Source organism: Cheilinus undulatus, linkage group 11 (assembly GCF_018320785.1).
Source record: "Cheilinus undulatus linkage group 11, ASM1832078v1, whole genome shotgun sequence".
Classification (NCBI taxonomy): domain Eukaryota; kingdom Metazoa; phylum Chordata; class Actinopteri; order Labriformes; family Labridae; genus Cheilinus; species Cheilinus undulatus.
Genome location: NC_054875.1, coordinates 47,455,019 through 47,480,263, shown reverse-complemented (window position 1 = coordinate 47,480,263; position 25,245 = coordinate 47,455,019). Strand labels below are relative to the sequence as shown.

General features: G+C 39.2%; 1 protein-coding gene across 1 annotated transcript; it reads left to right on the top strand.

Moving 5' to 3' along the window:
• The first annotated feature begins 39 nt into the window (after positions 1-39).
• LOC121517359 (secretory phospholipase A2 receptor-like) lies at positions 40-9,850 on the top strand. Its single transcript, XM_041799059.1, has 5 exons — positions 40-2,255; positions 3,047-3,263; positions 4,504-4,848; positions 7,073-7,170; positions 9,698-9,850. Exons 1-5 carry the CDS (start codon positions 2,127-2,129, stop codon positions 9,848-9,850), a joined length of 942 nt encoding a protein of 313 aa, XP_041654993.1. The 5' UTR covers positions 40-2,126.
• The last annotated feature ends 15,395 nt before the right edge of the window (positions 9,851-25,245 follow it).

Below are 25,245 nucleotides of genomic sequence, written 5' to 3'. Positions count from 1 at the left end.
TGAGACATTTTACCATTATATGAGCTCATTTTGAATTTGATGGCTGCAACACATCTCAAAAAAGTTGGGACACGGCCATGTGTACTATTGTGTAGTATCCCCTTTTCTTTTAACAACAGTCTGTGAATATCTGGGAGGTGAGGACACCAGGCCCCGTTTTGGCAGCACAGACTCTAATATATGGTCCAGATCTATCCAAATATATCCTCAAACTCTCCGGTAGTTTTCTAGGAAGGTTTCAAGTATATTTTTATTCTTTTCTGTTTGTTTTTTTTCTGTTTACTGCTTTATTAAATTCCTAGCTATTTAATCATTTGAGACTTATTTGCTTAGCCAATCCATACGGCACACCACTGACTGATTATCGCCACTAAGCACATGAATACATACCACATGTTGAGTAAATAGAAATGGAAGGTATTTACATCTGGATCTGATACACGACGTAGGAGATAGCATTATTTGTAACAGAATACAACATTTATATGAGCTGAAGTATTGGAACAGATTGGCTTAAAATAGATTAAAGTGAATAAAACTTAATATTTAGTGCCTAATCCTTTTCTTGCACGAACTGCATCAAGCCTGCGACCCACTGACATCACTAACCTTCTTCATTCTTCTTTTGTGATGCTTTTCCAGGCTTTCACCACAGCCTCTTTCAGTTGTTGTTTGTTTTGGGGGCTTCCTCCCTTCAGTCTCCTCTTTAGCAGGTAAAATTCATGCTCTGTAGGGTTTAGGTCTGGAGATTCACTTGGCCAGTCTAAAACCTTCGACTTCTTACCCCGATGAGCTCCTTTGTTGTTTTGGCAGTGTGTTCTGGGTCATTATCTTTCATTATCTTGGTTGCATCTTTCTTTAAATTGGCAGACTAAATGTTTCTGTAGACGTCTGAGTTCATTTCTGCAGCCATCATGTGTTACATCATCAGTGAAGATTAATGAGCTTGTCCCAGAAGAAGCCATGCAAGCCCAAGCCATGACATTACCTCCACTGTTTCACAGATGAACCTGTATGTTTGGGACCATGAGCAGATCCTTTCTTTCTCCAAACTTTAGCCTTTCCATCACTTTAGTAAAGGTTCATCTCAGAATTTTTGAGACTCATCTTTGTACTTTTTTGGCAAATTCCAGCCTGGCCTTCCAGTTCTTCTCTCTAATGGTTTCAATCTTCTGATGTAGCCTCTGTACTTGAGTTCGTGAAATCTTCTGAAAACAGTAGATGGGGATACCTTCATTCCTGCCCTCTGGAGGTTGTTGCTGATGTGTAATAGGACACACCTGGACATCAAACACACCTGTCAGTCACATGTTCCAAAATTTTTGCTCACGTGAAAATGGATGGGTTCAAACAAAGGGTGCTATCTTCTAAGTTGTGTATCAGATCCTGATCTAAATATCTGGAAATGAAAGCTGAAATGGTGGCCTCGCATACGGGCCAGTCTTGTGAACATGATATCTCTAAAAGGATATATTTCCATCAAACTTTGCACAAATGATTTCTAGGTCAGAGTTCTTTGAGCCTCATGGTCAGCTGTTGTTGACCACATCTGTACCACAGAATCCACCCAGTCCCCCCCTTCACCCACAGCTGTACTTTCACTGTCTGATCAGTTGAAACTGGTGTATAACAGACAGGGGCTTAGTTTTATTTCACAGAAGCCTCTCTGTTACACCAGATAGCATAAACTAACAAGCCTCCTATGCAAATAAACACATCATAGAGACTCCATGCATGCAAAAGTGGAAAAATAAAGTTAATGAACAACCAAAGTTGACATTTAATCAGCTTCAGTCACAGACAAGAGGATTGAACAGACGATGATGGATAATTTCCTTGTGAGCATCATCGCTGCATCAGGTAAGTGAATATTTATGTTAAAAAACCTAATTTCCTAATTTCACTGTTAGTCCAAGTCCAGTACAGCTTACTGAATCAGATTTCTACCAGCATGATGGAAAAAGTCTTTATCACATTCTTAAGGTTTTATGACTGTGAACTGAAGCTCATTCATAAATACTGTAGGGGGTTTCTATCCCACCACTGTGCTTCTCTCCTCTGCAGGACTGTGTGCCGTTCTCTGTCATGCTGAGCGTCGGTATCATTTTGTTTATGAGGAGAAGAACATGGCCGAGGCTCGGAGCTACTGCAGAGAGAAATACACAGACCTGGCCACCATAGACCACATGAACGACATGAAGATCCTGAAAGACATGGCAGATTTAAGCAAAATGGTCTACTCAGAGTTCAGCTACGTGAGTAAAATATTCACTGTTTTTATTTCCAAGTCATTTTATTATGAAGCAGTCTGAACATTTGGCTGAGTCCTGTTGAGACTCATTCAAGAACTAACACGTCTCCTGTTGTATGAAAGACAAATCGAGTTATAAGAGAGTAAATTGTTAAGTCCGGACTCTGGCCAGGCCGATCCATGAACCTTCATTTAGTCTTTAGTCTTTAGGTGGACTTGCTGGTGTGTTTGGATCATCGTCCTGCTCCGTAACCCAAGTGTGCTTGAGCTTGAGGTCATGAACTGATGGACAGACATTCTTCTTCAGGATTTTCTGGTAGGGAGCAGACTTCACGGCTCTAGTGGTCCAGGTCCTGGTCCAGACCATCACACTACCACCACCATGTCTGACTGTTGTCTGTATTCTGTCAGAGGCAATATGACCTAGAATTATAGATATCAAACACTATATGGACAAAAGTATTTAGCTGCCTGACCATTACATCAACAGGGACTGTAATGACATTTTACTCAAAAACATGCACTTTAATATGGAGTTGGCCCTCTTTGCAGCTATAACAGCCTCTGCTCTTCTTGAAGGCTTTCCACACTACCTCATGTTGCTGTCATACCACTGTTCTGTATATAATCTGCTGCCAACAACTGTACCATGTCACTTTAATTACTATTGCCTGCAAAGAATGTTAATTGAATGTCCTTACTGCCTCTTATTTAATTCTTTATTTAAGTTTAATTCATTATGTGTTCAGTTAAAACCTATTGTTAGAAATTAAATATTTCCTCCTCTCCTCTCAGCGAGCCTGGATCGGTCTGTACGATGTGAACAGCTGGAGGTGGTCTCTGACTGACAGAAGCTTCTACAAACCTGGAGAGAGCGAGTTCAGAAACTGGAACCATGAAGAGCCTGATAACAAAGGTGGTGTAGAGCACTGTGTGAATGTGTGGAAAGACGGACACTGGGTCGACGTACCGTGTGGATTAAAGTACAAGCCAGTCTGCATGATCATCACAGGTGAGAATGTTAATTCAGAGACATGATCTGCTCTGCTTGTCTTTGGTCACGTGATGGTCATATGAACATTTTTCCAAAACAGGCCCCTCACACATTCACAACAGTCAAACTAAACAAGCATGATTCTTGTCGTTCCTTTGGCCTTGTTAGGCCTCTTCCTGTGGAGGGACCCCAAGGCTCAAGCCCCGGTAAGCCCTTGCATTAAAACAGGCCAGGTCTCCCAGCTAAATGCAGCCACAGCCAAGAATCGCCCGCGCTGCAAACTTGGCTGATCTGGACAGCCAGCTGGAGGGTTTGAGCTACTTAGCAAGACCGTTTTAGACAAGCCAAAACCTGCCGATGTTCCTCTGATGGACCGGTGCATCACAAGTGTTCAGGTTCTGATAAAACTACCACTACACTACAGCTACAGCCAAGGGAATTGCTGCACTATCAGCTTCAAGTACAACCAAACCCCGACCATAGCTACCGCCTCGTTCTCCTCAAGTTACCCTGATTAACACCATTTTCAGACCTGACACAGACGTTGTATGTTGAAGCTTTGCAGATTGAATTTCTGGCAAATCCATCTGCTTTGCAGGGTTACCAGTGGAGTGGCCAAAGGACACACTTTTGTCACTTCCTGTTCTCAGTGGTGCTATGATGAGAATTTTGCGTGTAGCTGTGTTTGGTGTGAGACTGTTCTTTTGCATGGCAAATCTGAAGAACAGAGAATGATGTGTACAAGAGTGAATACTTTCAGTCACTTGGTTCTAAATAAAGAAGAACTATTTTGAAATTCAAATGAAAAAGGTGGACTGCCTGTTGGGATGTTTCTAAGAGGCTCTTGTTGTTTGATTAGTCTGGATGCACATGTAGGCCAGATATGATCAGACTGCTGACTACTGTGCTGTGGCTGAATGTTTGATGTTGTTTTAGGAGGGAAAGTTTGAGCACATTTAAATGTTTTTCCTCGGAGTTGACTCTAAAGAAGACAAAATTAACCTTCAGTTTAGTAAAGATGCAGATGTCTGGAGTTGCTCTTGCAGACACCCCAAGCTCACCTAATCATGCTGAAGGAACCCAATAAAAGTCTCAATTTCACCACCAGACTTTGAGAGACTTGTCGAACAGGAAGCTCAGTGATCGCTATTAGAAATGCTTTCTTATCTGGGTGGACCAATCAGAGGGTCAGCTGATATATTCCACCGATACAGTTTAGAAGTCAGACTATTCGTTTTTTTCTGTGGTTTATTTTCAGGGTCTAATGTGACATTTGTCCTGGGTCACACCACCATGACTTGGTCCGAGGCCCAGAGCTACTGCAGAGAAAACTACACAGACCTGGCCAGTGTGAGGAACATGGAAGACAACCAGGAGATAACGAAACTGCTTCCTCCTGGAGAGGTTGCCTGGATCGACCTCAACAGGGAGTCCTGGAAGTGGACTGATGGGAGCAACTCCACATTTCGATACTGGAAACGGTCAACAGATGAACCCAATAACAACTCCAAAAATGAGACATGCGTGTCGGCTGACTTTAAAAGCAGCGGTGAATGGGAGGACTGGCCATGCCGCTACAAGAGAGCGTTCATCTGTTACAGCAGTAAGCCATCAGTCACATTAGAATGTGGATTAGGAGATTCAGAAATTCAAACTTTGGTTCATGTACATTTATGAGTGTTAAAGCAAAAAAGTTTTTCTCATATATTCACGACTTTATAAACTTGAGATTTTCAAGTTTTTTTGCTGAAAAACAATAGATCCTCTTCATTGTTACTATGATTATTAGAGTGGTCCTGATATGCTGTAATAATAATGAATAGCTTACCATATTTTCCGGACTGTAAGTCGCTCCAGAGTATAAGTCGCATCAGTCAAAAAATGCGTCATGAAGAGGAAAAAAACATATATAAGTCATACTGGACTTTAACTTATTTAGTGTGTTTCTGACACACCGTTGTCCGTGCTCTGATAGAGAGGCAGTTGCGTTGCATGAGGCGGTAACATCAGGAAGGCCCGCCTGCAAAGTCAGTTATATTCATCTCCTTGGCAACTACCAGGGCGTGGAGACGTAACTGCACCGTTGACAAGCCTCTCCCGGCAGCACATTGTTCAAGCACCCATCTGTGGACTCGTTCCTCCAGCTCTGGCCATCTTGCTTTCAGCCCGTGACTGGCTTTCTTTGTTTTCTTCATTGCAGTAAAAGTAACCTCTGCTTTTCACCAGTCCCTCACAAGTTTCTCACTCACTCCAAACTTTCTTTCAGTGGTAAAGGAGCAGCATATAGTCGTCACAAGCCTTGAGCGCCCTCTAGCGGCTATAGGTGGTAATGTTTACTCCTTGGTTCATGTCAGTCAGTATGAATTAACATTTGAAAACATGTTAAATTCTACATATTTTGATATATAAGTCACACCTGGCTATAAGTCGCAGAACCAGCGAAATTATGAAAAAAAGTGCGACTTATAGTCCAGAAAATACGATATACTATTTGTTTTTCAAGACCAAGTGTATGTAGGTGTATTGTGTTGGCATTTTGTCATGGAAACTATTAAAATGATCTGTGATTTTTCCAGAAGGGTCCTGGGGTTGCTAAGCTTTTCTTACATATGAGTGGGGGGTCCCTAAAACAAAATGATTTGGAGCCATCGTCCTAGAGGACTGTGTACAGAGTCATTATTGCCTGAATACTTAATTTTGAAATCCAATCTTCGAAAATTTTTCAATTCTGGTGAAAACACACCTTCACTCAGGCGGGCAAATTGCTGTGGCTTCGAAAAAATAGTGGAACATATGAATAAAAATAATAGATAAGTGCAGAAAACGTCTAAAATGAAATTTTGTCAAATAGCTTGTTGAGCATAAATGTTGTCTGTCTTTTTTTTTCTCTCGCTCCGGTCTCTCGCCTTACCACTCCTGCATAAACCGTGATAGGGAGGGTCTTAGGGCCTTGGATTCATCCAATGGTGCACGGTGAGAGGTGATGATGTGCCCATTGCGCTCTTTTTGACCCTGTGACTCGGATGTTAATCACGTGGGATGGCAATTGAGGGTGGAAGTGAAAGATGAGATTCTCCCAGTTACAGAAGTGTTTGAAACGCATTTCTACAACGTAAAATAACAAAGATATTAATGAAAACATTCGTAAAATTGCTTTGTTAGCATAGCTTAAAACATTTTCAGTATCACCTATAATTGAGCCAGCATTGTTTTTGGCCTTTATTTAGCCATAACTGGCTTAATTATGCAGGGACACTACGCCTGTCAGCTATGCTGTAGCCTAGCTTTTGAAGAGGCAATGCTCACTTCAAATCTCTTGAGGATAATAGCACTACTATCGCTAAGTGCCGTTTACAACCAACTTAAAAAATACAGAAATATCCCGTTTAAAGGCCCTGGTAGTACATCTCTTGTCTCCACGAGGATCACAGCATCATCAGCAAAGTCTAGATATCACCAACCGACACACCACAGTTCACTGCCCCCATTCCAGAAATAAACATCGGCAGAAAGCAGCCGTCAGTCGGAATCCTGGAAGTGCTGAGCGAGGAGCCGAAGTGCCAGGACGCGGTCTAGCGTAGACCTCTTGTGTGTGAAGCCCAACTGTTCCAGCCGCTGGTGTTGGAGCGGTAGATCATAGGTCATGTTCAGACCCATAACAAATTTTTAGCAAATAGAAAGGAGAAAAATGGTCAGCAAATATAGCTGGGTGGCTGTAAATATACCAGGGTATGGTCTGTTTGTGGGAAACACTGCAGTCCTTACATTCAAAATGAAACTAATTATCAGAACCATCGTTAGTGATGAAGTTTATTCTCTTTCCAAAGTCCCAGCGGTCAAACGAGTGATCAAAGTGAGGTTGGTGAAACACGGCTCCACTCTGGATCCGAACGACCCTGCAGTGTTGGAGGACGTCCTAAACCAGGTAAATCTTTACATCATACGCTCTAAACCAGGGGTGTCAAACTCAAGGCCCGGGGGCCAAATCTGGTCCACAAGATTATATCATATTTCTATTATGAACGGTCCACCGGTATGATGTCTGCAGATTTCCTCCAGTATAAAAATGTACATTTAACCTTGATAATTTCAAATATCCTCATTAAAATCATAAAAATGTGGAAAAAAGTAGAGTAGAACTAATTCAATAAAAAGTCAGGAACAAGGAAAAGGATTTGTGTTTTTATTTTATAGTTTTAATTTTGCATCTCACAATTATGAATTCTACATATGATTTTGACCTTTTACAACTCAGAATTTTGCCTTTCAAAATCACAATTTTACCTTTTAGTTTCACAATTTTAAATTTGAAGTAATTTCTGAACTTTTTAAGCAGTGTTCATTTTTGCAGCTATTTTTAATTTTAGTCTTAGTTTTAGTCTTTAAATGAAATGTCTTTTAGATTTAGTCACATTTTATTCATTACTATCCTTTTTAGTTTTAGTCTAGTTTTAGTCAATGAAAACTCAAAAACATTTTAGTCTAGTTTTAGTCCATAGAAAGTCGTCACATTTTAGTCTTTATGTTTAGTCCAGTCATTTATTTTCTTGCCTAAATCTGGTACCAAATCATGTTAGTTTGTTCTCTGCACCCTGCCAAACCTGGGGTCCCTGCTTTCTACAGCTGAGAGAATAGAATAGAAACAAATGTGTTGTATTTTCACAGATTTACCCACAGCGGAGAAATATCACAGATTTTGAATGTCCGATGAAAACTACATTACATCTTAGTCTAGTTTTAGTCATCCTGATGAAAACTAAACTTAGTTTTTGTCAGTTTTAGTCATCACAGATCTATTTTTGTTAGTCTCAGTCTAGTTTTTGTCATGGAAAAAAGGCTGTCGACAAACATTTTTAGACTTGTTTTGGTCGATGAAATTAACACTGTTTTTAAGTCGTTATTTCAAATTTGATCTCATTTGACCTTTTTAACTCTTAATACTATTTTTTGATCCTATATTTGGACCGTTTAGACTCAAAATGTAAAAATTATAACTCATAAATTGAATTTATATTCATGATTTCATGGATTATCTCATGTTTTGAACATAATTTTGACTTCCTTCCTTGTATATATCTGCGTCTTAAAAACAGTATTTCAGTATTTTATTTTGAACTGTTTATCTCAGATTTTGAGTCTATAAAGTTTTCATTTTTGACTTTTTTTTTTATTTCAAACTGACTTATCAATGCTGTTTTTTTCATATATTTTTAGTGGTGACAGTTTATGGTTAAATATTGAGCAATCTTTTCACCCACCACTGACCTAATTATTGATATCAAATATTCATTAACTCTCAAAGATTCTAATTCTTGGAATGCCAGTTTTTTGTCATGTTTGAAAAAAAAAAAGATTTATTTTTTATTTTTTATTTTTGTGTAATATTCTATATACAAAGTATTTTTTTTTGTTAATTATTACAGTCTGGTATATATCAGTGATAGGCAGCAACACTGATTTTTTTGCATTGTTATTTTTGCATGGTTTTTTTTCATATGCCAAATATGGTCAAAATGTCGCCACCTGGTTGAGAGCAGTGAAAATGATCAGTTCCAAGGCAAAAGCCCAGATTGGCACCCAGATATAACCAAATGCATGTATTATGTTTTAATGGAAGTGAGATGAAAAATGTCAGTTTGAATGGAGCATTTTTTGCTCTCAACAGCTTGAGTGTAACTCTTGCATGTAAACAGTGCATTTTAGAATCACTGCAGGAGCTGAGCTGGAAATTACAAGATCAAATCAAAATACACAACTTTGCCCAAATTCATGCCATTTACAAAAACACGGCCAAAAGTATCAACAAATGAAGAACGATGAGTGCGTAAAATGTGCACAGCCTCCCCTAACGGTTGAGCTGGCCTGAAATGAATCTGAACATCCCAAAAGTTTTAACAGTTTAACACCTGATACTGATGAGAGCAATCCATTAAGGTGCTCTGCCTAACGGATGCTGAAAACCTTCCATTTAGATGACAAAGTTATAGATTAACGACAAAATTAGTAAATTATAACAAATGTGAGAGCAGTGGTTTGAACGCCCCAGCTTACAGAAATGTTTCTTCTAAGTCCACATGTTAAATCTGATGTGATGATTTTGGTCTAAAATCACAAACATTGATCAGTAAAATGTATTTGATTAGGCCCCCAGCTGCAGAACTTGTGTTAGGCTTTATCTGGAAGGATATTCTTCTAGCAGTCAGCTTTTTTCAACTTGAATATTTCAGAGATTTTGGGTTTTGGTTCCAGAAAATTTTGAGTTTTCTTCTCAGATAAACATATATTTTTAAACTTGAAAATTTCATGTTTCAATCTGTTGTAGGTTCAATCATCTATAAAAAATAACATATAATTATATATATATATATATATGTTTTAGAACAGACAAATATGAGACAGGATGTAATGGACTGAGTTTCACTGTTATTCAGTAAAGTTCCTGTTTCTCTCAGCTCAGACAGAATCTGAAGGACAGCGTGGTGAAAGGAGACGTCAGACTGAGCTGGAAGAAGCAGCCGGAGGGAAAGGTGTTTCACAAAGAGGAGACGAAGAAGAAGAGGAGGCCGAGGAAGAGGAGATGGATCACAAAAAGAGATGAGCTCTAATGTTGACTACAGTTACTTCCTCTTTTATGAAAGAGTTCTGTCATTCTGGGATCTTTGTGGTTTTCATTCAAGCGTTTGACATTTGTTTGAGAGGTGAAAGTTGACTTTCAGTCAACGCTGGATAGTCAAATGTTTGGTTCCACTCCCGCTCTGTTACAGCTCTGCTCTGGAATCAGACGTAAATATCAGCACGTTAACAGGCTCAGCTAACATTAGCATTAAAATGATGTGACGCTCTGATATGTATGTGTCAGACTGAAGTAGTTTTAAAAGACTGACTTGTTTAAAGAGGAAAAAAATAAAAATATAAAAAAATTTTACAGCTGATTGTAGGAAGTGGCATTTTTTGTCCTCAGGACCATGAGTGTGAGGTTTTTTTTTTTTAAATCTGACACTGCAAAAAAAAAAAAAAAAAAAAAAAAAAAAGGAGTAAAAATCATTGTTGCTGCCAGTCATCGCCCCATCTCAGGCCCTAATGATAGTAATAATCAATTAATAGTTGACGGGACAGGCTATTTGTCTATTTTTTGCTGTGAAACTACACCAATATTGCCATATAACTTTTTAGTGTTTATTTCAATTTTCATCAATACATGTCACAAGGATAATCACACAGTGGTCCTGAATACATCCATGCATCAATATTATTACTTTGTCACAGCACCCCCTTCTGCCAGTCAAACGTTTTCTCCACTAATTAGGGTCTGAGCCACCGCCCCAGGGTGGGTGAGGACCCTATTGTTTTTCTAAGTACAAAATTTCTGGCAAGTCAAAGCCTCTTTGGGGGACCTTTATATATGTGAAAACTCTGGGGGTTTTGCCCAAAAAATGTTCCCCTTGAGAAATAGTCTTCTGGTGGTTGAAAGGTATAAGTCCATCACACAGTTTCCTCTAGGGGCGCCAACAGTGAGCTAGAGCCCTGGGTAATACCTATGTGCATGAAAATCAGTACAGGTATGTATCATGATGAGACAAATAAATAAATAAATAAATAAAAAATAATGACCACCCTCTCAAACGTACAGGAACTGAACTACAGGTGCCAAAAGGTCAAAATTTTGCATTTTTTGGCCTTTTTCACTGACGGACCCTTTTCACATTTGAACGAACTCATCCAAGGGATTTCATCTGAGTGACTCCAGAATTTTTTTTCCCCAAAACAGACAACCTTGACGCCCAAAGTTGTGCTCTTGGTGAGTTTTCACCACAGGGCGGGACCGTTATTGGAGCACAAGCTTAAACTTCGTTTTTGTCTATTTTCGGCTGTTAAATTACACCAATATAGCCTAATAACATTTTAGTCTTTATTTCAATCATTATCAGACTTCACAAGGATAATCACACATTGGTCCTGAATACATCAGTGCATCAATATCATTACTTTGTCACAGCCCCCCCTTCTGCCAGTCGAACATTTGCACCACTGATTTTTGATGTGCTTTTCATGTGTTGCCACTAAAAAAAATCAGCCCTGGCACACCGTTCAACTTAGGCTTATGGATTTTGGTTTGCATATAGGTCATCATCAGACCAACAACAAAGCCTCTTGGACCCTTGCCCAAATCCCAGCAGGAAGTCCACCACCTTCATCAGATTTTCACAATATGCCATCTTCTGTGTCTCATCCTAAATATTTGGACAGCCATACCTCTGGGATACAGTCATGCGAGTCTATCAGAGGAGGAACTGCTGAGCAGCTCCTGGTCCTCCACTGGTCTGTGTTACCTCAGGACCATTCCTTCTTCGTTGTCCCGGCTTCACCTCAGCGACAGGAGCGCTGCAGACCGCCACCCCTGATCCATGAACCAGGACCCAGAAAGGACTCTGGTCCTGCTCTCATCAGAACGTTGATCCTGCTGCTGTTTGGTCCTGAAACAGAGGAAAACTATCATCAGCTCTACTCAGGCCTAGATCTAGCTGGCTACACTGAAAAAGTATTTCTGTGTAGATTTAATATTTATGATGCAAAAAATATAGATATTTTATATATTTCTGTACTTTTTTCTATGCAAAAAAGGGAAAAAATGTAGGTGAAATGGATTAGATGGAGTCATATTTTACATGGATTTTTAAAAAAATTATATTTCACCTTTTTTATCTCACCTGAAATGTTTTGTATAATAAATACATTTTTACTGAATTTTAACAGCGTGTTGTTGTTTTTAGTAGCTGCTGTTTTTACAAACTCTGCAGCATGAAAACCATCGTCTGTTCATCTTCAAACAGTCCTCCTTTTTCTCTAAACTGTGAAGAAAAAAATGATTTTAAACCAAATCCACAAAATCTCTCAATGAAACGGTTTTCTTATCATAAACATAATTGATATGCAGGTTCCACCAACAGGGGGCGCTCCTTCCAAACTAATCTAACGGCAGGGTTGTGCACCTCCAACTGTTACTTGTGTGTGTCTAACCTCTTGTTAGTTAAAGGTAAAAAAAAGTCAGACAAAGGATGAGTGATTTTTGAGTCTGAGCTATGATATGTCACTCTGTGTTAGTGTACATTTAGTCTGCTACTGGAAAGTAATGCAGACAAAACACATTTATTGTAGGTTTGCAGTTTTAATGTCTTTAAACTTTTGTCCTGTTTTTTTTAATAATATTTGTTAAAAATCCCAATATTTTAGAGCCTGTTTAATGACTGTATTATCTGACAGAACTACTTACAATGAAAAAGTCTAATTATCTATGTCAGCTTTGTTGGATAAATGTTGAGGGGATAACTCATTGTTTTCAGCTTTTACTGTTTTATGTTATAATGATACACTATACTGCTCAACGATAATATATTATTGCCAATATCAGGTTATCATGTGTGTTATTATAGTTTATTTACTTTTATTTTCTTTCACCTTTAAGAGAAGAAAACTTGAAATGTAAAATTGAAAGTAGGGCTGGGCAATTAATCACAAATGAAACTAAATCACAATACGGCCTGCTGAAATATTCAAATCACAGAGGGGGCATTATTTCTTTAACCTGAAATTTGTGTCAAATATCAGTTTAAAACTTTTTTACAGCAGAGACATTTTACATTACATATCATATAATCATTCTAGCGGCACCTTTTTTTTTTTATAAAAGTGGACTAAAAAAACCCTATTTTCTTTATTTTACCATGTTTTTCTTGTTAAATTGTGAAAATTGTAGAAAATTACTTTTTCCTTTGATACAACAGGTCATATCTAATTTATAAAACTAGTCAAAATCATCACTGTTAGATATTTTTTAAACTGTCCATCCCTAGTTAAATCTCATACTGTGTTGGTTATAGTTTAGAATTATTGTTTGTTTTTGTTGGAAAATACATGAGATGAGGAACTTAAGAAATAATCACACAGATATGTTATAAAAACAAATACAAACTCATTGGTCTACACAAAAATGACAGCAGAGGAGGTACAATTTGGCACCTGAATAGTGACTAATACAGCACGGACAGATATGGTCACAAATACATATTCTAACATAAAAGCAAGTCTCATTTGTTTACAGAAGTATGGAGGACTTTATCTACCTGGTGTAGTCTTTTTAGAAGATCTAGAACCAACAACAGATCTCAGACCTAATTGGTCTAGGCCTGCGTGAAGCACAGCCTCTTACCTGTCTCCTCTGGCAGGTGGGGTAGAAGATGAAAATGTGGCTTTTTGTTCCAGGGATCAACGTCAGCTTCATCCTCTACTCTCCAAAGACCGAACAAACGCATTTAGATAATTTCAGTAACAACACAAAATCATTTCTTAACTAATCTCATTGAAACAAAATCCAAAAACTTGACTCTAAAATGCCTGAAATCCAACAAACAAATCCCTCAAAGCATCCAAACATATTTGGCTAATTCCTATGACAATAATCAAACTATTTCAAAGCAAATTTCTCCTAAAACTTCCAGTGACACTCTCCAAAATATACAAAAATATACCTTCCATGAAAATAATTCAACATTTCGAAGCAAAGTCCCCAAAATATCCCAACTTCTCATTAAATTCAAACTTCAGTGGACATTCTGGGCTGTGATTTAAAAATGCTGATAGAAATGAGTGGTAAGTTGTAGGAAAACCAAGATGAAATGCCCTCACGTGTACATGCAGGGACTGAGGAGGTTCAAATATTGTTCAAATACAGAGTTTGAATAATGAGGCTCTTTTAAGCCGTGAAGACAAAGTGCTGTTGAGTCAGTGGCTCAGACATTTCAGAGTTGGGGTGTCTTGTAGTTCTTTGGTGTTGTTACCTGAAAAAATGCTTCTTCATATTTGTTTCATTGCTGAAAATACCTCTCAACCATAGGCAAACAGAAAAATGATGCAAAAGTTGGACTGGGGGGGCTATCAATTCATCAGCCACAGCTTTAAGAGCAATGTCATGTGACCTCATGTCCGACAGTATAAAGGGATATCACGCTCCAAACTGATGTGGGTTAATAAGCTCCTTTAAACTGACTCTGAATGTATTTAAGAGTAGAGAAGAGAAGAAGAGCTGCTGAACCCACAGTTCCTTTATCAAAGTCAAACTACCTTTGTTGCACACCTGTGAGGCGTTCAGCTGGCGGAAACGTGCACACCTATGCACAGATTGGCGCCAAACTTTTCTCTGCTCTCTATTATTTTACATCCGGGAAAAGTCGCCATCATCTCAGTGGCTGCAAAAAGAGCTGCCATATGCAGTGATTCCATGGCAGCCTTGACCGGTATTGGAACAGGTGTAGCAAGATCTCTCCAAGATTTAATATTTGAAATATTGATCTCTTTTGAAAGACTGAAAAAGATATGTGATGTTGTGTTTCTGTGGGACCCTGCACACGTGGGCATTGTTGGGAACGAAAGAGCAGACAAGCTGGCAAAGGAGGCAGTTAAAGAACAGCTATTGAAGTAAATATTAAATTGTCAAAGTCAGAGGGTAAAAGTATTGTGTGGAGCAAAGTGACCCAGATGTGGCAACAAAAATGGAACACTGAGACCAAAGGAAGACATTTATATTCAATACAAAACAGAGTAAGAGCATCAAGAAACAGAGAAAAGGAAAGAACAAGTAGTAACAACAAGACTAAGGATTGGGCATAATAACTTGAACAGCACACTGCACCTAGGAGGGAAACACCCAACAGGACTGTGTGAGCATTGTCAAGAGCCAGAGACAACAGCACATATACTTGTGTCATGTGATAGATACAGACAAGAAAGACAAATAATGTTGAATAAGTTGGAGAGAATAGGAAGAGCCGAGAATAGTGTGAAAGGTATTCTTGAATGTGCGCAAGGGAGAGAGGAAGTGTTGACTTTTCTGACTGTGGCTGGACTGTTAAACAGAATATAAAATGATCGAGTAACTAGAGTATGAGAAACCGAAGGAGGCAGCAATACAACTTCATGGATGCCAGCTGCCGTTAAAAACCAGAGAAGAAGAAGAAGTCGCCGTCATCTTCCTCTCCTTCTCCGTTTTAGAAGACAAAGTTTCACAAGCGTTTCTGTGTTTTGGCACTTTCTCACAACTTCATCTCAGCGTTTCTACCGACAGGTGCTGCATTTGCAGCCATCAGCCTCCCACAGATGAATCTGGGAAACCCGAGGCAACGCATTTCCGCATTGTTAATAGGCAGGAAGGCGCCAAATGATGGCTTCCGGTTTGAAAAAAAAAACAGATGCTGGTTTGTTTGTTTGATGCGTTTTTCTCCTCAAGTATGACTTTGTTGTTGACTAGAAGGATAAATAAAAGGTAAAAGGTAAAAGGTGCAAAATTACGCTGCACAAACCGCGAGGGTTTAAAAGTCTAAACTGTGTTTAAATCGTGAGAAAATCCGTTTTTGACCAAAAATATGATTCAGCAACTTCCGGTGGGAGGAGCAACAGGATATAAAAAAGCGCCGCGGTGGCCTGCTTAAGTGAAAACTGTATGGAGCCGGAAGTAACAGGTCGCGTGCGTACTGCATTAAAAAGGTAGAGGAGAAGAAAGCAACGACGAGTAAGAAGGAAGGAAGGAAGGAAGGAAGGAAGGAGCTGTTCTGTGACTGCTGGACGACAGAATATAAAAGATGGAGTGGTGAGAGGTTAAGAAACCGAGGGTGGCAGTAATGCAGAGTGGATGCAAGCTACCCTAAAACACCACAGAAGAAGAAGAGGACGGCTCACGTCTGGCTTATGCTGCACTGTAGGTAACCGCTCCTTAATTTCCCACCTGTTGTTGTTCTTGTTCTTTTTTATGGTTGATATTTGTGAGAAACAGACTCAGATTAGGCTTCAGAGCTTTGGCTTCCTTTGCCTGTCTGTTTAAACTCACTGTTTAAATTCTCACCTGTCTGTTTAAACTCACTGTTTAAACTCTTGCCTGTCTGTTTAAACTCTTACCTGTCTGTTTAAACTCACTGTTTAAACTCTTACCTGTCTGTTTAAACTCTCACCTGTCTGTTTAAACTCTTACCTGTCTGTTTAAACTCTCACCTGTCTGTTTAAACTCTCACCTGTCTGTTTAAACTCTCACCTGTCTGTTTAAACTCTCACCTGTCTGTTTAAACTCACTGTTTAAATTCTTACCTGTCTGTTTAAACTCTTACCTGTCTGTTTAAACTCACTGTTTAAACTCTTACCTGTCTGTTTAAACTCTTACCTGTCTGTTTAAACTCACTGTTTAAACTCTCACCTGTCTGTTTAAACTCTTACCTGTCTGTTTAAACTCTCACCTGTCTGTTTAAACTCTCACCTGTCTGTTTAAACTCTCACCTGTCTGTTTAAACTCTCACCTGTCTGTTTAAACTCACTGTTTAAATTCTTACCTGTCTGTTTAAACTCTTACCTGTCTGTTTAAACTCACTGTTTAAACTCTTACCTGTCTGTTTAAACTCTCACCTGTCTGTTTAAACTCTTACCTGTCTGTTTAAACTCTCACCTGTCTGTTTAAACTCTCACCTGTCTGTTTAAACTCTCACCTGTCTGTTTAAACTCTCACCTGTCTGTTTAAACTCACTGTTTAAATTCTTACCTGTCTGTTTAAACTCTTACCTGTCTGTTTAAACTCACTGTTTAAACTCTTACCTGTCTGTTTAAACTCTCACCTGTCTGTTTAAACTCTTACCTGTCTGTTTAAACTCTCACCTGTCTGTTTAAACTCTTACCTGTCTGTTTAAACTCTCACCTGTCTGTTTAAACTCTCACCTGTCTGTTTAAACTCTCACCTGTCTGTTTAAACTCACTGTTTAAATTCTTGCCTGTCTGTTTAAACTCTTACCTGTCTGTTTAAACTCACTGTTTAAATTCTTGCCTGTCTGTTTAAACTCTTACCTGTCTGTTTAAACTCACTGTTTAAACTCTTACCTGTCTGTTTAAACTCTTACCTGTCTGTTTAAACTCTTACCTGTCTGTTTAAACTCTTACCTGTCTGTTTAAACTCTTACCTGTCTGTTTAAACTCTTACCTGTCTGTTTAAACTCTTACCTGTCTGTTTAAACTCTCACCTGTCTGTTTAAACTCTCACCTGTCTGTTTAAACTCACTGTTTAAATTCTTATTAACTCTTACCTGTCTGTTTAAACTCTCGTCTGTCTGTTTAAACTCTCACCTGTCTGTTTAAACTCTTACCTGTCTGTTTAAACTCACTGTTTAAATTCTTATTAACTCTTACCTGTCTGTTTAAACTCTTGTCTGTCTGTTTAAACTCTCACCTGTCTGTTTAAACTCTTACCTGTCTGTTTAAACTCACTGTTTAAATTCTTATTAACTCTTACCTGTCTGTTTAAACTCTTACCTGTCTGTGTAAACTCTTACCTGTCTGTTTAAACTCTTACCTGTCTGTTTATATTCTTACCTGTCTGTTTATATTCTTACCTGTCTGTTTAAACTCTTACCTGTCTGTTTAAACTCTTACCTGTCTGTTTAAACTCTTACCTGTCTGTGTAAACTCTTACCTGTCTGTTTAAACTCTTACCTGTCTGTTTAAACTCTTACCTGTCTGTTTAAACTCTTACCTGTCTGTTTAAACTCTTACCTGTCTGTTTAAACTCTTACCTGTCTGTTTAAACTCTTACCTGTCTGTTTAAACTCACTGTTTAAACTCTTACCTGTCTCTTTAAACTCTTACCTGTCTGTTTAAACTCTTACCTGTCTGTTTAAACTCTTACCTGTCTGTTTAAACTCTTACCTGTCTGTTTAAACTCTTCCCTGTCTGTTTAAACTCACTGTTTAAAAAGAAATTCCTCCTGTTGTCTAATGAGGACTATCTAGCTTTAGGACTTTATTTTATCTTGAAAATGTCAAACTTTTGAGGTTTAAGTCTAACAGCAGTGACGTGATGGCACAGTGAACTTAACAAAGCCGTTTTATAATATTTGTACAGCACTTTAAAAAACAGCATTACTTTGATAATAAGCAAAGACACAAATAAAACGAAGCACCAGCACGCAACAAAAACCAGAACCAATGATACATTCAGCTAATACTGTTAACCTAAACATAAGAACCCAAGAACATACCATTGATTATAAAAACATTTTTACTACATTTGATACAAATTGTAGAATTTCTGCTAGAAACAAATGTGTTCAAACCTTTTCAAAGTGCTTTTTCAAATGGGGGGTTTTGACCACCTTGGGGGTTGACATGTACAGTGCTTTACAAATTTATTATACCACCTGTCATATTTGTCTCCAAGACCATCCAGCATCATGAAGTGCTCATTTTCAGTGAGCTCTCCACGTTTTACCTTTTTGAACAGGAATGAGGGATTTCAAACTGAATTCACCCAAATTTGAGCCGGCTCACTGGGCTTCTCTGAGAAGTCAGAAATTAATCAAGCATAACATTCAAGCACTAAAACTCATTTTTCTGTGTAGGAATGCAAGTAAATAACTATAATTTGACATATTAATCAAGAAATATTAATGTGCTTTACTTTTTTTTTTTTCCAGTTTTTTGCAAATCAGTAAATTTGAAAATTCATGGATAACAACAATAATTATATTTTAGCATTAAAAATATCATTTGGGTTAAAGAGCTTCTACATATTGGTGTATTAACCATTGCAGAAACATAAAAAATGATTTTGGAAATTACCAGTGCTGTTGATTTAGGGCAGCTGTGGCATAAACCTTACTTTGGTTAGGGTTAGGGTGGTCTAATAAATTTGTTAAGCACTGTATGTGGGGGCACCAAGGTTGTTATAGTTAAATAAAACTAACTAAATAACTAAAATTTAAAAATCCTTTTAGTTACAAAACTAACTAAAATAAAATAAAAACAGAGGCATAATCTCTTTAGTTTTAGTTTTTGACACAACCAGACTGACTGGAACCTACACCAGAGTCTGGGGAGTGTAAAATGGCCTGATCTGATTGGTTAAGACTTCACACAGTGGTAGTTTTATGTCTGGAGTTTTATTCAAACATCATCAGTAAATAAATAAATAAGTGAAGAGTAGCCTGTTATGTTTTTAAAATGTATGACATTCACTCAGTCCTGACATCTATCCGTAAAAAACTCAAACTAATAAAAACTAAACTAAAATGAAGCATTTTTACAAAATATAAACTAAGTTAACAAACCAGCAGTCAAAAGTAATGAAATAAAAATAAAAAGTAATGAAAATCCCCAACTATTCTAACCTTTGGGGGCACAATCATTTGAGGAGAGTATGGAGGATGAAGGATCAAAATAAGCGATACTGCTTGTATCAAAATTCAGTCCTAATTGTTCTATGCCAATCTGACAGTGAAAAGAAAATCAAGGCATCCCATAATAAGGGCGGAAAATGGGGAAAGCTATCTGGACTGGGGCCCAGCCATATGAGGGACCAATGTTAAAGTGAATCTGTAATAAACATTTAATTCTTAACCTGAATAATAACCACTCTTAAAAATGCTGATTTATTCATGTATGCTGTAGTACAGTGGCACTGTTTTCAAAATGTAAAGGCCTTTCTTTAAAAACGTGACGTCAGACTTCAGATAAGCGTGATCTGCATCAACATCTGGACCCACGAGGATAAAATGAAGTAACTTCAAGGGAAAATTGATTTAATTCTAAAAGAGGCAGAAAACTGTCTAAAATGGGCAGGCAAAAACTGTGAAAAGCAGCTCAGGGTGTCAAAAACGGTTCACAAACGTTGAAAATAAGTGAAAATGGTAAAATAGATTAAAAAAAAAAGCTGCAAAAATGGGTTGAAAGTGGCTCAAAAATGATGAAGGGTTGCAAAAATTTAGTTAAGACAAGAATCATTTACCAGAAAATCTTTGAAAGGCAGATGGGGCAAAAATGGGTGAAAAAGTGGAATAAAGGGGCAACAGGTTAAAAGACAATACTTTTAAACCCATCAATATTAATTTGACTCACATTTGATACGAATTGTAGAATTCCTGCCAGATTGAATCTGATTACACAATTTTGAGGTAAAAGTTTTTTTCCAGGAAGCCGGAGAAATTGTCAGCCAGAATATGAGCTGTTCTGGAAAGAAAGTTTTCAGAATTTAAATCTGTCGACACCATGATGGCTCACCAAGATGAATCAGTGCATTTCTACAGGAGAGGCTCAAATCATTCCCTGAACAAGTAGTCAGGGTTGAATGGGCTCATTTTTGATGAAAGCTTGTGAAAACAGAACTGTTGATGCATAGACTACATGTGCAGCTTCAGTTAAATGCAGAATTCTTTGACTTCATTACAAGTAAGGTGGTGTTCAAATGCTCCACTTTAAGCTGGCTGCAGTAACTTCAGTGTACCAGAAGATGTCACTGCTTATCCCCAAATCTATCCCCTAAAGCTGAGAATCTTTTTCAGCACAAATGGAAAGAAAGCGCCAATCCTTGAGGTTTCATTCAGCCATCTTTACTTTAGCATCTTTTAAATAATATTTCTAAATAATGAGTGACTTGGTATCTGTAGGTTAGTAGGATCTCATAAGGTCACCATGTGCGAGTGTTGAGTTTCACAACCTCTCATCCTGTTTTCATCTGCTTAGTTAATATTTATATGTGCATGGTTTAGCTAGGCCTGGGCGATATGGCCAAACAAATCTAATCCCCGAATTTCTTTCAATAAATTTGATTTACAATTTTAAACGATTTTTTTCTTATCCTTGTTTAAAAAAACACATATAAATGACCAAAAAAAGTAAAAGCATGTTTTTCTTTTATTTTGTGAATTAAATGTAAAGAATACCAACTGGATTTTCCTCTTTGGTAAGAGCAAGCTGTAATTTGGTATCAAATATGCACCTTTTACTGCAAGGAGAGTTTACATCAACACAGACAGGCTGCAATTATTTGCAGAAACCTGTGATGGCATACAGAATTCATTTCTGAGCATAACATGAAAAATGTTTTTTAGTATTATTTCTGTATGTTCAATATTGTGTTACTGCTTCTATAGTTTTAGGTTTCACTTCTGTAATGCTGAGGTGAGTCAAGAGACGATTGACTACACATTATTTCCTACTGGGGGCTTTCACAATAAAAGCCCTTAATAAATAATAACAGCTACAGACTTTAATTGTGAAGGAAGTTTTGGAAGTAGCGTTTTTATCAGTGTTCAACTAAGTTTCTACAGCGGTTACTGACTTTCTGCAAAGTGCAGTGTTTACAGCTGCATCTCTTCATACATCTGTGTCGTTTACCGCCACAGCTCGTTTCTAACACTGAACATGGATTTATTAAGCGAGTCAGGAGTTTAAACACATTTCAAAGTGGTGTTTTTGCGGAATCATTGCTGCGCTGAGCGGAAAACAAACCGAGGCGGCCCAACTTGTGTTAAAGCCCTAAACAGACCGGCACATGCGCTCTGCAAAGCGAACACGGCCCTTATTATCACTGGTTACTCGATACTGGTTTACTTCCAAGTGACCACCATTAGATTTCAGTGCTATTGGCTGCTTTGAGTGTGTGTTTGATGGATGTAGAGCTTTTGTCAATCCCATAGTGAGACACACTTTGTCCACTCGACTGCATGTCTTTGAGATGGTGACACACGTTTGTCGTGCTGCTTCCTTTAGTTGTCAGCTTTTAAACAAATATTGCAGTGTGCTGTGGTGTGTTTATGGTCCGAAGCTGCAAACCTGAACCAGGTCCAAACAGCTGACGAAAATATACAGTTCTTATGGGACGAAACTCAGCATTTGCGTGGTAACCGTGCTGTGGTTTGCGTGTCTCTGTGGTGAAGGAGGGGGAGGGTCTAAACTACGGGAGCCCCAGGGGGGAGAGAAAGAGGAGCGCAGAGGAATATCAAAAAATCTAGATTTTCATTTTTTAATTCGCCCTAACAAAAAATCAGATTTATCAATAAAACCGATATATCGCACAGGCCTAGGATTAGCCACTTCATTATATACACATTTATTTCTGATTTTTATTTCTGTTGCTCTTATTTGCATAGTTTTAAAACAACATGCAAAGTTTCAACTGACGTTCAATGGGATATTTGAGGCAAATGTCAGAGAAGAGCCTTTGCACACTGAGACTGAACAAGATGCATCCATCTCTCCAACATGTTTTTGGCACTGTGCCGTGATGCACAAGCTACATATTGGCAAGTGCTACAAATGTTCGCATTGAATAGAAACTGAAAAGAATGGACATCAGCGTTTACTTTTTATGGATTGTGGATCTGAAATAAATGTTTTTTTCTTTACTCAGATTCCAGTCATCAGAGGCAAGTGTTGGTCTCCCTGACCCCCATCAAATTCAGCCTGAACATGGACAGAGACTTCATCTCCAGGAAGGTATCCTCAGCTACACCAGGATTCACAGGTAGGTCACAGACCTCTTCATCAGTGTCCTGACCAGCCTCAGGTGAGTCCCGCTTTTTTATTGGCTACAGGGAAAGTTTGAGAGGTAAAACAAAGAAACAAAAACCAATTAAAACACTAATGGTATAACAAAGAAGCAAAACAAACTAAAACACTAATGGTATAACTAAGAAGCAAAAATAAACAAAAAACGCTGCTAAAACTGTGCTGGAACAAAAAACAAAACCAAAACTCCCCCAAGTAAACTGCACCCAACTGCCTCAGCCCAGTTAATAAAACGTGATCAATACAACAAAAATTACATTAAAAAAAACAACTTAAAAAAAAACGTTCATCGCAACATAAACAATTTTTGACGTTTATGACGGGATCAAATACACTAAACTTCTGCTGGTTTAAAGAAAAAGTGAACCACATTTGCATCTGTAAGGACGCAGTGATGATCCAAGTCCATACCTGGACCTGACCATCAGCCCCGATATGTCCAAGACAAGGTAATGGTAGGTTGGTGATTTGTACTTTTAAACATCATTTTAAAGTTTGGACTGCTTTTATCTTTAGTTTTGCTAATGTTAAAATTATTGGCAGTCCTTTTGGCGATGTGCCTTTTATTTCACACTGCTAATGTTAATACAAAACAAACATTCTTGTTGGCAATGAGTCTTTTTTCTTGCACTGCTAATGGTAATACAAAACAAACATTTATGCTGGCAACAAGCCTTTTATTTCACACTGCTAATGGTAATAAAAACAAACATTTTTACTCACAGTAAACCTTTTATTCCTAACTGCTAATGGTAATACAAAACAAACATTTATGCTGGCAATGAGCCTTTGATTTCACACTGCTAATGGTAATACAAAAACATTTTTACTCCCAATAAGTCTTTTATTTCACACTGCTAATGGTAATAAAAACAAACATTCATGCTGGCAATGAGCCTTTGATTCCACACTGCTAATGGTAATACGAAACAAACATTTTTCTACTCCACCGTAAAAATGGTTTCCTCCGGCCTCCGGGTCATCCTCCATCCTAAAATGGGTTCCTCTGACCTCCGGGTCCTCCTCCATCCTAGAAAGTGTTAGTCCAGCCTCTGGGTCAACTTCCTTCCTATAGAAGGTTCCTCCAGCCTCTTGGTCCTCCTCAACCCAAAGAAGGGTTTCCTCCAGCCTCCGGGTCCTCCTCCACCCTAAAATGGATTCCTCCCATCTGGTTCCTCCTCCACCCAAAATGGGTTCCTCCAGTCTCTGGGTCCTCCTCCACCTAAATAGGGTTCCTCCAGTCTCTGGGTCCTCCTCCGCCCAAAAACAGTTCCTCCAGTTTCAGGGTCCTCCTCCACCCAAAAAGGGTTCTTCTGGCCTCCAGGTCCTCCTGCACCCTAAAGAGTGTTCCGTTGGCCCTGGTCCTCCTCCATCCTGAAAGGGTTTCTCTGAACTCCAGGTCCTCCTCGACCCAAAAAGGGTTCCTCTGGCCTCCAGGTCATCCTCCACCCAAAAAGGGTTCCTCTGGCCTCCAGGTCCTCCTCCATTTGAAAATAGTTCCACCGGCCTTCGGGTCCTTCTCCTTCCCAAGAGGGTTCCTCCGATCTCTTGGTCTTCTTCAACTAAAGGGTTCTTAAGGCCTCCGGGTCCTCCTCCACCCTAAAGAGTGTTCTTCCGACTTGCGGGTCCTCCTCCACCCTAAAGAGTGTTCCTTAGGCCTCTGGGTCCTCCTCCACCCTAAAATGGGTTCCTCCCATCTCTGGTTCCTCCTCCATCGAAAAAGGGTTCCTACAGCCTCCGGGTCTTCCTTTACCCAAAAAGGGTTCTTCCGGCCTGGGTTCCTCTAGCCTCTGGGTCATCCTTCATCCTAAAATGGGTTCTTACGGCCTCCGGGTCCTCCTCCATCCTAGAAAGTGTTAGTCCAGCCTCCGGGTCCACTTCCTTCCTCTAGAAGGTTCCTCCAGCCTTTTGGTCCTCCTCAACCCTAAGAAGGGTTTTCTTCCGGCCTCAGGGTCATACTCCATCCTAAAAAGGGTTCCTCTGGCCTCTTTGTCCTCCTCCACCCGAAAGAGTGTTCCTCTGGACTCAGGGCTCTCCTACACCACAAAAAACTGTCTTCATGCATCCTGCGTGTCCTCCTCCACCCAAAACGGGTTCCTCCAGTCTCTGGGTCCTCCTCCACCCAAAATGGGTTCCTCCCGCCTCGGGGTCCTATTCAACCCAAAACGGGTTCCTCACGCTTCCAGGTCCTCCTCCAACCCAAAAGTGTTCCTCCATCCTTAAGGTCCTCCTCCGCCCATAAAGGATTCCTCTGGTCTTCGGGTCCTCCTCCATTTAAAAACAAAAGTTCATCCGGCCTTGGGTCTCCTCCAACCAAAAAGGGTTTCTCTGACCTCTGGGTCCTCCTCTGCCCTAAAGAGTGTTCCTTCGACCTCCGGGTCCTCCTCCACCGACAAAGGGTTCCTCTGGCCTCAAGGTCCTCCTCCACCCAAGAACAGTTCCTCCGGCCTCTAGGTACTCCTCCACCCTAACTAGTGTTCTTTCGACCTGTGGGTCCTCCTCCAACCTAAAAGGGTTCCTCCGGCCTCCGGGTCCTCCTCCGACCAAAAAGGGTTCCTCCAGCCTCTGGGTCTTTCTCCACCCTAAAAGGGTACCTCTGGTCTCCCTGTCTTCCTCCGTTTAAAAATAGTTCC